The sequence below is a fragment of the Trichosurus vulpecula genome, chromosome 3, assembly GCF_011100635.1.
Source record: "Trichosurus vulpecula isolate mTriVul1 chromosome 3, mTriVul1.pri, whole genome shotgun sequence".
NCBI classification, from domain to species: domain Eukaryota; kingdom Metazoa; phylum Chordata; class Mammalia; order Diprotodontia; family Phalangeridae; genus Trichosurus; species Trichosurus vulpecula.
This window is the reverse complement of record NC_050575.1, coordinates 430,061,297-430,074,547: the sequence shown is the minus strand read 5'-3', so window position 1 is coordinate 430,074,547 and position 13,251 is coordinate 430,061,297. Positions and strand designations below refer to the sequence as shown.

Sequence of the window (13,251 nt, the reverse complement as noted above, 5' to 3'; positions counted from 1 at the left end):
ATTTTGCCCAATTTCTTCACTTTATAGAAGAGGTTACCAAGTCCCAGACAGGTAGTAATGGGCACATGCAGAATTTAAACCCAGGTCTTCTGACTCCATAAATTCTTTGAACTGTCATACCACCTCCAATGTAATACTCATGAGCCAATCATGAGGAATCCATACTATAATACAGTAATACTAATTAACACTTTGTAGCATTTTGTGGGTTGCGATTTATCAAAGGCTTACCAGAGGGTAGGCACTGTTCTAAGCACTAAGGGTACAGCACCTCTGGGAGTCTGCAGGTTGTTCCCTGAGGACTTGACCAAGGTTCCAGAAATATGCAGAGAACTCTCTCATTTGATTCTTACTCATAGTCCCTAAGATAACGTAGCTGTGGAAACCAGACAATGAACCTGTCTTCCTGATTTTTGTTTTTGCACCTAGGACCACAGTTATGACTTCCTCAGGGTTGCAGGAACAATGGCCCATGAAATGGGCCATAATTTTGGAATGTACCATGACACCTATCTGTGCAAGTGCCCTTCTTCAATATGTGTGATGGATCAGGCGCTCAGGTGAGACCTCCTTTTAGCAGAAACCCCAGCAAACCCTTCACACTTCTCACTCATTAGGGGATGGACATGGCAGATACTGATGGCCAGTCCTATTTTTTTGTGTTCTGATAAGAGTTTTTGATTCTCAAGTCATGTTCTGTGGAAAACTAATGTTCTCTGTGACAAGAGGTTGGAAGAGCAGAGGGTGTTTCTGATGTTTTTTGTTTGTTCGTTTGATTGTTTTTTTTGGTGGAGGATATTGAATGGTGCTGGAGTTTGAAGAAAGAATAACTGAGTTCCAGTTCTACTTCAGTTGCTTACTAGCTGTGTTAATCCAGGAAAATCATTTCCCCTTTTGGACCTTGATTTCCTAACCTCAAAAATGTGGGGGGTGGGGCTGGACCTGATGGCCTCTGTATCCCTTTCAGCTTTAAAGCTTCCATCCTACTATCTTGTGTCAGATTCTTATGGGCTATGTGACTTTGAGCAAATCACTTTAACTCTCTGGGTCTCACTTTCATCATTTATAACACAGCAGGGTTGAATGCACACCCATGGGCTATGTAATCCTCACTCTTATTTCTCATCCCCACAGCTATTATATACCCCAGGACTTCAGTTCCTGTAGTCGCAACAGCTTTGAGAAATTCCTGAGAACAGCATCACCAAGCTGCCTGAAGAATGTCCCTTTACCTAGTGATATAATATCCACCCCAATCTGTGGGAACCTGCTACTAGAATCAGGAGAAGAATGTGATTGTGGGTCCCCAGAGGTACTAAAAAAACCCTCCTTATTCTGTGAACCAGATACCATTTCTTTTAATTAATTAATTAGTTAATTATTGTTTTTCAACATCCACTTTTATAAGATTGTGAGTGTAAATTTTCTCCCTACGCAGGATGGCATACAATCTGATATAGACTATAAATGTAGAATCTTATTAAACATATTTCCGCATTAGCCAGATACCATTTCTGTTTAGAATCAGCTACGTAGGGCAGTGAGTGAAGCAGCGGGCTGGGAGTCAGGAAGACCTGAGTTCAAACGTGGCCTCAGATACTTACTTGGCTGTGTGACTCTGAGGCTAGTCTCTGAACCTTTCTTGGTCTTATCTGTAAGATTTAAGTAATACTAACATCTACTTATGATTGCTGCAACGATATCTTTAAAGTACTTTGCAAACCTGAAAGTGTTATATTTAGGTCTTAGCTATGACTGTTCTCTGTTTATACCATGGAAAGATACTTGGAAAAATTGGACTCGTTATCTGGATTTGGTTATGATTCTCTTATATTTTCCCATTTGGATCTTCCTTATGAGGCTTGTGCTTTATCAAATGATGAAGGAGAAAATATTTTGCAGCCCCTCTCCTCCTTTCAGGGTTCCACTCTACCCTCACATGTCCCAACAAGAGGTGTCTTCAGAGAATCCTTGGCCAAGCCCAATTTTTGAGGCTCATAACAGCACCAATATCACTATTAACTAAAATATCATGATTATCAAATGAGAAAATGTAGATTTCAGGCCAGAAGAGTAAGTATAAATCGATGTCATCTCCCTCCCATCAGGCATTCACCACTGTCCCTGACATAAAAGCTACAGTACATAATATAGCATATATCAGATGCCAGGTGGTTCAGTGAATAGAAAGCTGGTCTTGGGGTTGGAAAGACCTGATTTTAAATCCCACCTCAAACACTTACTAGCTGTGAGACCTTTGGTGATTCACTTAACTACTCACAGCCTCTGTTTCCCCATATGTAAAAATGGAGATGAAAATAAAAGCACCTACCTCAATGATATAATAAATGTAAAGTGCATTGCAAGCCTTAATTCCCTGTTTAAATGTTAACCATTTATCATTATTATAGAAGATGGATTGGACCTTAGGTTTTATTTGTACTTGGATCTCCCATTCTATAAATTCCTTTCTGTAACCCACAACTTCACATTGTCTAGGAGAAAGACATATATTTAAGGAATCAAATGGGGCCACTAGATGGTTAAGTTCCTTGCCAGAGTCACATGGCTGGTTTCAGAGGCATGATTTGAACACAAACTTTCCATGGTTCCATGGCCAGTCCTCTCTCAGTCAAATCACAAACTGCTTCCTCGCCTGCTTTCACCCTTGCCAACACAAACGCATCATCAGATCCTCCCCAAGCTGGTGGGGCTTTTTCTGCACAAAAACAAAGGAGACGTAGAGACAGAGATAGAGATTGGACCTCTGATTCATTTTGTGTAGGGAAATTCAAGGTCACCTCCTTCTGCCAATGTAGGTCAGCACCTTCTCTGCACCTTATAACCCTGGAGAATATAAAAAACTGCCCTGTTTGCTAAATGATCATGGCTGATGTTAATACAGCAATCGATGATTTGCAAACAGATCAACATGGTTTACCTTCTTTGATTTGCTGCAAGAAGGCTGTGTCCAATGTGCTTTTATTATCCCCATCTTATAGATGAAGAAGCCAAGGCTGAGCGAGAGTCACTTTAGCCAGTCCCATAGAGAGTGGTCTTCCTGGCTCTAGGGGCTGCTATCTCTCCATTTCATCTCGTAGTCTCTCCAAAGAAGATACAATTGGGCAGGGTGAGGGGAGAGAGGCCACCACAAAAGAAAGAACAATTGGCTATTTACCATATGTTTCCTATCTTTTTTCTCCCACAAAAATGTGTTAATTATGGAAGGGAAATGTAAGTTGTCTGCCATGTTACTTTTGACAGTAAGCTTGGTGATTGATGTTATCCAAGTGCTCTTGTCCCCTAATTGAAATAATACTTCATGGGATTTCGAGCTGCTTAAATGAAAGCCCTTATTTGCTGTCAATAGGTAGCACCATGGATAGAGCAGTGGACCCAGAATAAGGAAGGGGGAGTTTGTGTCCAGTCTTGGACACTTACCAGCTGTGTGACCCTGGACAAATTACTTAACCTCTCTCTTCCTCAGTTTCCTCAAATGCCAAATGGTGTCATAATAACACCTACCTCTCAGGGTTATTTTAAAGGATAATATTTAAGAAGTACTTAGCAAACCTATATAAATGATAGCTTTTGTTTTCCAGGAAGTAACAGAGTCATTGCATGTGCTGCCCTTGTGTCTTTATACAAGGGGTTATCCACATTTGGAGAGCCTTCCCCTCCCCATAGAATCCCCAGCTTCCTGTAAAGCACAGCTCAGGTGTCTCTTCACCCAAGAGGCCTTCCCTGATCTCTTCAGTGATTAGCATCATCCATCCCTCTTGAAATTCCTTTATGTTACTTCATATTTACTCATCTGTATACATGTTACACCTCCTCTTGTGGTATAATGTAAATCCCTGGAGGGTAAGGACTGTTTCTTTTGTTTCTTTATGCCCTTGTCACCTAGCACATCATGTGACCTTAAATTACATATTGTAGATACTTAAATGTTGGATGAAAGGAATTGAATAGGATTGGATAGGAACACACACAGAGAGGTAGAAGGGACCTTAGAAATCATTGAATCTAACCTCTTCATTTTGCAGCTGAGTAAACTGAGGGCCAGAAAGCAATTGACCCAATTTCATTGGTAATAGATAGAAGTAATTGGCAATAACTATCTCCTTGATTAATAAGTCAAAGAACCTCTCTGATTATTGGGAGGAGGATGAAGTAGGAGGGGAGGGTTTATACAAGTACAATTTAAGTCCTGGTAATAGAAATATCTAATTAATTGAAGGAGACTGTTTAGGTAGTTCAGTTGATTTCAATTCAACTCAATAGAAATATATTGAGGTGGTATGGAATAGAGGGGAGAGAGAGAGAGACAGAGAGAGAGAGACAGAGAGAAAGAGAGAGAGAGAGAGAGAGAGAGAGAGAGAGAGAGAGAGAGAGAGATACTGGTTGTGTGACTGTGGGTGAGTCATTTAACCTCTCAGCAGCTCCCTAAGGCTATTAGCTTCAGAGAAGGTGCCAACATGCATTGGTGGAGGGACTTTCTCCTTCTGATGGTTCCCTGTAAATATAGAATCAAAGGTCCAGCTCCTATCCTATTATATGCCATGGTATATCACTGATGAGACATATAGGAGATGGAGGCCTATAAAAATAGATATAAATACATATATGCATATATTAATTATTTTAATATATTGATGATATAATTATATCAATGTATCATATTATATAATTATAGTAATATATAAATGAATATATATAATAGATATAAATAAATTAAATGTATATGTATATGTGTATATATGTATATATATATATAGTTCCTAGTCTGAACGATCCCCATGCCTGTCTGAGAATGAATGAGTTAATGCAGTATGGTGAAGAGATGAAAATAAAACCCAGCATTTGTAATGTTTTCTGTTGATGATTTTTGTAGGAATGTACCAATGTTTGCTGTGATGCCACAACATGTAAAATCAAGCCGAATTTTAAGTGTGCGTTTGGAGAATGCTGTGAAAACTGCCAGGTAAGATGCTGATCAATATTCTGTATTGGCAAAAATAATGAGGACAACAATACTAGTGATGGTGATGATGGTGAAAATATGATGTAATAGCAAAAGCACATTCAAAATTCTAGATTCCTTTAATCAATCATTGAAAGCAAAGGCCGGCGGGTTGGGGTGGTATAGAGGATCAAAGCAGCGCACAGAACACAATAAACAATTTGACATCCATCACAAACTTCACTAGAGACACTTGAGAAGCAAGACATCTGAAGCGGGGGAGACCCTGAAAAAGGAGGATTTGGGAAACTTCTGGTCATTTCCATTTCACAAGATATCCCAAACAAAGAACATACTAGCTGGATCATGTGAGAAACAAATCCCTCGTGTATCGTTCATATGTATCATTATACAATGAGCCACATTTACAAATTAAGCTAATGTTTCACATGATAAGGTAGAAGGAGCTTCTGTCAAGAGAGCTGACTGATAGTCTAGGCACTCTGAGAAAGTAGGAAGTGGCGGCTTGAGGAGGAAGTGGGGCTTATCAAGTCCAGGGTGTGGATTGATAGGAATCTTATCACAGAAGCCCCTGGAGCCGAAGACTTGGGCTAATGCCATCAGCCGTGTACTGAAGGATGAAAGGAAATGACAAGAAAAGATCTGCTTTTGCTTCTAACCATGCCTCCCAGTGCTTTTGCAATTTATTTATTTATTTTTTAAAGAGAGGTAACACAATGGATAGAATGCAGGCCCTGAAGTCGGGAAGAACTGAGTTCAAATCCAGCCTCAAATACTTATTAACTGTGTGATGCTGGGCAAGTCACTTAACCACTACCTGCCTCAGTTTCCTCACCTATTCAGTGGGGATAATAATAGCACCTACCTGGAAAGGTTTTGGGTAAGATAAGATGGGATAACACGCGTCTCATTCCCTTGTCTTTAAAATAGGAATAATGTTGGCGTCTGTCTCTTAGGCTTGTTGTGAGGGTCACACAAGACAATCGTCAAAAAGCATTGAGCACAGTGCCTGGCACACAGTGAGCATTATATAAGTATCAGCCATTGTCATTTTTCTAATCATCCTCATTTTTATTGTTGTTCTATTATTAACAACATCATCATCATCATCATCATCATCTCCAGTGGCTAGCACAGAGTTCCTGGCCAACACAGACGCGTGATAGGCAGCTGGGTGAGCCTGTGGAGATGGAGGTAGACCTGATTTCAAAGTGACCTCAGACACTGAGTGACTGTAAGACCCTGGACAAGTCTGTGAACCTCTCTGTGTCTCAGTTTACTCAGCTGAAAGGTGGTGCTAACAGCACCTAACTCTGTGGGTTGTCCTGGAGCTCCAATGAAATGATATTTGTGAAAGCATTCAGCACTGTGCCTGGCACTTAACAGTCACTTAATAAACATGTTTTCCCTCTCTCCTTAATAAATCACACAACAGACATCTATAATAATAGTCATTAGCATTTCCATAGTATTGTAAGGTTTGCAAAGTCCTTTACATATACGTCGTCTCATGTGATCCTCACAACAATGCTGGAAGATAGGGTGTGTGTATGTGTGTGAAATATATATATATGTATGTGTGAGATATATATATATGTGTGTGTGTGAGATATATATGTGTGTGTATGTATATGTTAATATAGATATATCTATCTATATATACACATATATGTATGTACATACATATATATACACACATCACTGAACCTCTATCCATCTATCAACAAATCTGCCTTTCTCTCTTTTCCTTTCTCCCTCCTTCTTCCCTCCTCCTCCTCCTCCTTCCTCTTCCTCTTCCTTCCTCCTTCTCCTCCTCCTCTTCCTCCTCCTCCTCCTCTCTCTTTTCCTCTCACCTGCTTCAACCAACTTTGAAATCCGTGCCAAATATGGAAACAGTTGTCTTCTCCCAAGATCTTTAAAAATTCTTGAGACCCATCCTTCTCTTCTTCTTCTTCTTTTTCTTCTTCTTCTTCTTCTTCTTCTCTTCTTCTTCTTCTTCTTCTTCTTCTTCTTCTTCTTCTTCTTCTTCTTCTTCTTCTTCTTTTTTTAATTTCTAAGCCTGTTTCCCCTATACCCAAAGATTTTCCCAGCATTTAATTCAAAGGCGGAGGGTGGGGTGAGGAAGGGAATGAGATTAGCACCCTGACATTTTCAGCCTCTGCCTGGGGCACATAAGATCTGCTAAAGGTTGCTGGACCTGAAAGGGACCGATGGGATGGCTTCTACTTCCTTTCTTGGACCACTAGGCCAACTCACTTGGCAGATGCTTATCAACACTTTTGGCCACAGGGTGAGGAATATTTCCACCCCAGCCACTATAGAAGAACAGCTGATAAATTATGGAAGTTAACGCCTGTGTTGATTCAGGGATCAATCCCAGCAGATGAAATCATAGATGTTTATAGTATTCATAAACTGAAGGGAGGTGCTTGTTCCTTGAGAGGCTGTAGGAAAATCATAGACAGAAAACTGGCTTCAAGTTCAGAATTTCTGAGTCCTAACCTTTCCTCTATTATCTTAGGGAAGTTATGTCATTTCTCTGGGCCTTAATTTTCCTTATCTGTAAAATAAAAAGAAGGTAATAAAAGAGATGAGAACCCTGGGCTTGGTATCTAGAAGGCTCAGGCTCAAATCCTGCCATAGACCATTACTAACTGTGGATCTTTGAATGCATCATGTGACCTCTCTCCACTGCTCTTTCTTTATCTGCAAAGTGAAGGGATCATAGTTCTGGGGCTGCAGGGGACCTTGCAGGCAAACCCAGCCTTCTCCTGACTTTGGAGGTTAAATGCACTGCCCAAGACCACCCAAGACTCTAACCACCCTTACTTCCTGATCTGTGAAATGAGGGGCTGAAAACTATGGCCCTGAAGAGTTCTTCCACCATGAAAGTGTGAGATTTTAAATTCTAAGGCATTTGTCCCTTAGAGAAGTGGGACAGAGGAGATAGATGGACAGTGCAAGTATGGAACTGTTGCCTTTAAACAAACCAATGGAACAAATTGATGACTTTAATCACTAATGAAGCAAAGAGACATAATATTCTTTTTCTTTTCTTCCTTTTTCTTTTCCTTTCTTTCTTTCTTTTCCTTTCTTTCTTTGTCTTTCTCTCTTTCTTTCTTGCTTGCTTGCTTTCATCCTTCCTTCCTTCCTTCTTTGACAAGGTTTATATGCTCATAGATTTAGAACTGGAAGGAAGCACAGAGGCATGCAATCTGATTCTTCCTCACTTTGCAGATAAAAAACATGGGACCCAGAAAATTGGAATGATGTGTACAAAGTCACACACATCAAAAGTGGCAGAACCAGACTTGAACCCAGGTGTGCTGTGCCCAGCTCCAGCTCTTGACACTTCACCATGCTGACTGCTGCCTGATGTCAGTATCAGAAACAGAGACAACCTCCTCTTACTCTTTTCTTTGTTTTCTTCTTTTCTTCTAGATCAAAAAGGCTGGGACCCTGTGCAGGCCAAGGAAAGATGACTGTGACCTGCCAGAAATGTGCGATGGCACGTCTGGGAGCTGTCCGGAGGACCGATTCCGAGTCAATGGATTTCCCTGCCAGAATGGGCAAGGCTACTGCCTGAGGGGGCGGTGCCCAACCCTGCAGGACCAGTGTGTCAGTCTTTGGGGGGAAGGTAAGAGTGGAAAGGACATTTAGGGGTGTAACCTTTGAAGTCAACGATTATTTTCATTCTGTCTTTATATACCTGGTGCCTATAGGGCACACAATGCCTAGCACATAGATAGGCATCTAGGTGGGGCAGTGGAGAGAATATTAGACTGAAGTCAAGGGAGTCTGAGTCTGAAGCCTGTCTCAAGCATTAGTTAGCTAGCTGTTTGACCTTAGGCAAGTCACCTAAAATCTCTGGGCCTCTCTTTCCTCAGCTAAAAGATGGTGATAATTCTAGTGCGTACTTCATGGCATTGTTGTAAGCATCACTTGAGATAATATATTTATATGTAAAGCACTTGGAGAACCTTAAAACTACTGATTACTTATTGTGGATATTTGTTTATCGATTTATGGGGGAGAGAAGGAACAAGTGTTTGTTAAGTGACTATTATGTACGAGGCACTCTCAGGATGAGTCAGACATGACTGAAACAACCAGGCAACCATTGTGTTAAGCACTTTTATAAATATGATCAAATTTGATTCTTACAACAATGCTTGGAGGTAGGTGCTGTTAATATTATCTCCATTTTAAGGTTGAGGAAACTGAGGCACAGAACAATTAAGCGACTTCCTCAGGGTCACATGGTTATTAAGTGTGGCAGGTCACATTTGAACTCAGGTCATCCTGCCTCCAGGTCCAGAGCTCTGTGCACTATGGCACCACCTAGTGGCCCATTGCATCTTGGTTCATAGTCATTGTCTTGCTCAAGTTTTTATCACACTACTATTTTATCTAAAGCTTTGATTTCCTGCACAAAAACTGGCTGTTGGGATTGTGTAATCATCTGAAGAAAGGGATAATTGATCAGGAGGAGATTTGTGCCTATTCGATAATGGCTAGAAGAGAGGATTTGGATTTGAATCCTGTTGCTAGCTCACTTAACCTCACTCAGCCTCAGTTTCTTTACATGTGAAAGGGGAATAATCATAGCACTTGCTACATAATTTTGTTGTGAGGCTCAAAGGAGGGAATCTATGGAAACAATTTTAGATTTCTTTATTCATTTCAACTATTACAAATTCACAAATAGGCCACTGTTTTTTTACATATAAGCAACTTCCAGGTTGACTCTGGTCTTCTTAAATGTTTTCCAGGCTATTGATGACTGGTCATAGCATCATAGATTACAAGCCAGGAAAGACCTTATAAGTTAACTAGAGTGACTCTCTCCCTTTCATGCCTAGGAAATTGAGCCTGAGACAGATTAAACTCTAGGCTAAGGTCACAGGTCAGATCTTCCCAGATAAGCTGAACCCAGGTCCTCCTGCAACCAAACCGAGAAGTCTTTCCACTAGCACAATGCCTGCTCCCTATTCCTCTAAGGCTGTTCTGTGAGCTTCTAGTGGGAATAGGCCAATTCCAACTTTCAGTGGCTATTTCTACACAGATAAACAGTGAAGACTCCAGGCAGATCTTTCTAAATATTTAAATACTCAGCATTTCACTAAAAGAACATATAGAGGAATCATTTTAAATTAATATTTTGACAGAACATTGACACAGCCTGTGTGCTGTGCCCCAGGGCAGACTCAGAATCTCCTGGAGTGTTTTCTAATACCTCTATCCCTTCTGGTTAGATAAGTTATTATTTGCATTTAGTACAGCACTAATCATGGCCAGGAAAACCAGACTTTATGTGCTACTTCTGTTTTCCATTGGCTATACATCAAGTCATGAAATCTCTATGTCAATCTCTAAACCTGTAAGAGGCAGAGAAGGTGCAGACCTGCAATTGTAGAGGGAATTTCCACACCTGAAAAGTTCCCTATACCAATGGAATCACAAATCTAATCCCCACGAACCTATTTAGTATGGGATCTTTTAATATTCATACACAAACCCACACAGTTATATATACACACATATACATACATAAATATATATGTATGTGTGTGTGTGTATATACATATACATACATACATATACATATATACATATATACATATATATACACATATATACATATATACGTATATATACGTATATACATATATATACACATATATACATATATACGTATATATATGTATATATATGTGTGTATATATATATATATATATATATATATATATATATATATATACGTATATATGTACCACCCCTCCAGGGCCACTTTCTCTTCTCTATCCCTCATAGGTAGATTAGGTCCCCAGAAAGTGGGTAACTATTCCTCCCCACAGAGAGGAGTTGGAATTTATTCTGTTTATGAACTGCCATCCAATTTTCTCCCTAATAGTAGTCAGACAGTTGATATCAATTAGCTTTTACAAAGAGACATTTACTGAGGAAGTATAATGATGACAGATGTCCAAAACAAATCCCTTAAACCTGTCCATATTCTCTGCTCTGCACACACTTGTTCCCTGAGAAGAGAGGACTCAGGCTTGGAGGAGACATGCTAAAGCATGTCTTCTGATTTAAGGAAGTCATTTTGTCTCTCATGAAACAAAATGAAAATGAAATCCCCCTCCAGTAGAAAGCCTTGTTAGCTCTGAGTGTGAGTGCCCTCACAGACTTCTGAGGCTATTTGTTCTTGCTGCGCATATTCTGAGGACACTACTACCATCAGCAATGTGAAATTCAGATCTTTTGACTTTTCAAAAATAAATAAGCATACTTATTAATATGTCCCTGGCACTATGCTAAGTACCAGGGATACTAATAAAGGGAAAGAACTAAATCCAGAATCTCATGGCCCTTACTCTCTCTAAGAGCTCATGTTCTAAGGAGGGTGATAATATGTAAAACATGCACGTTCTGGTGTTTTTCCCTCCAATGATAGTAGAGATGGGGAGAAGGAATCGATTCTCCCCAGCCCTTGCTATCCTCTGGTTGCAGACACAAGGCTTGCCCTTCTCAACGCCCTCCTGAAACTTGTCCAACTCTTGCTTGAATGCTTCTATACTTATATACACAGGCAAGAAGCATATTTAATTCTTTCTGAAAATCCCAGGACATTTCCTGAATAGGGTAAAGTGATTTGATACAAAGGTCCAAAACATTCATTTCTCTCAGAATGAGCAAGGATTTGCTTACGTCTTTGGCTGGTCAATTCCATGAATCAAGCAAAGATGTGGTTTTCCATCTGGGAAGTATCAGGGCTAAAACACCTTGTTAGTTACATTGCTTGGGCGATATGTGTAATGTACATGTGTGTGTGTAAACATTTTTCCCTCAATTTGTTTCCTGATCCTTCATGGTGCCAGGGGCTCAAGTTGCTGAAAAGTCGTGCTTCAAAGTAAACACTGCTGGTTCGGCGTATGGCTATTGCCGGAAGGTGGATGACAGGCACATCCCATGTAAGGCGGGGTAAGGACTTTGACTTTTTCTATCTGTGGGTTCCAAGGACAATGGCATGGTTTCATGGCTAGCCACTAACTCTGGTTTAACCTTTGTTTGGAGAGAGCAAACTTGGAAATCAGTCATGGAAACAGTATTGGGGAAAGCAAGGTTAGACAGCATCGCTTTCCCATACCTATGTCTTCCAGCCTTTGAATTCTTAGAGTATCCTATTTCCCATATCGTAACTGAGAGGAACTGGGTTCCAATCCTGCCTCTGATGACATTTACCTCTGTGTCCTTAAACAAGTTATTTGACTTTTGCTGAGCATTTTCTCGAGCTGATTTATATTTGAAGCAACAACAACAGAGGGTCTTGCAAAATGTGGAAATTAGATGAGTCTCGAAGGAAGCTAGAAACCCATAGACCCAAGGGAGAAAGCAGCAAGGTCCAGGCATTGGGGCTAGCCAGTGCAAAGACAAAGAGGTAGGAGATGGAGTATGATATGTGAAGAAAAGCAATTAGGGAAGTATGAGTGAACCAGAATGTTTGATGGGGTTAGATAGAAGCAGATTGGAAAGGTAGGAAGAGGACAGATTGGGAAAAGCTTTAAATGCCAAACCAAGGACTTTATATTTCATCTTGAAGGTAATGAGGAATTGAGTAGATGGACGACATGATCAGACCTGCTCTTTAGGAGGGTCCCTTTTTTAGCTGAGTAGGAGATGGATTGGAGTGTGGAGAGAATTAGGGAAGAGAGAACAATTAGAAGGCTATTATAATAGTGGAAGTGTGAGATGAGGAGGGGCTGAACTTAGGATGTACTTGTGTGACTAAAGAGGAGGAGATGTATCCCAGAGATTTTGTGGCAAAAGAAAATACGAGATGTAGCAACTGACTGGATGGGGGGGGGGTAACTGAGAGGGAGGAAGTGGAGATGTCACCAAGATTATGAGCATCAATCCATCAATCAATGAACATTTGTTAAGCCGTAATTGATCCTGATTTCATTCGTTGACAGAGGGTGGAGGTGGGGGGAGGATGGAATTGGATTGGAACTCAGAGAAAGGGACTGACAACTTCTGGCCACGTATGTTCTTTAGCAAGGGGACACAATACCCATGACCTAAAGGGAAGACAGCCAGAATACATACAGCCCCATCTCCATGTGAAGTGATTGAATCTAATGCCTGCTACCCATTCATTCATTCATTCCATATGAATTTATTAAGCACTTACTATATGTAAGATGTCAAGGATATGAAGATTATAAAAGGAATACTTCCTTCTCCAAAGGAGTTTGCATTTT

At 40.4% G+C, this 13,251-nt stretch overlaps 1 protein-coding gene across 1 annotated transcript in view; it reads left to right on the top strand.

Moving 5' to 3' along the window:
• ADAM28 (ADAM metallopeptidase domain 28) overlaps positions 1-13,251 on the top strand; it is a 110,458-nt gene that overhangs the window by 69,573 nt on the left and 27,634 nt on the right. Inside the window, exons 13-17 of the mRNA XM_036750132.1 lie at positions 430-560; positions 1,135-1,312; positions 4,895-4,984; positions 8,426-8,621; positions 11,869-11,971. Coding sequence (XP_036606027.1) covers positions 430-560; positions 1,135-1,312; positions 4,895-4,984; positions 8,426-8,621; positions 11,869-11,971 — 698 coding nt within the window. The remainder of the gene's footprint in view (positions 1-429; positions 561-1,134; positions 1,313-4,894; positions 4,985-8,425; positions 8,622-11,868; positions 11,972-13,251) is intronic.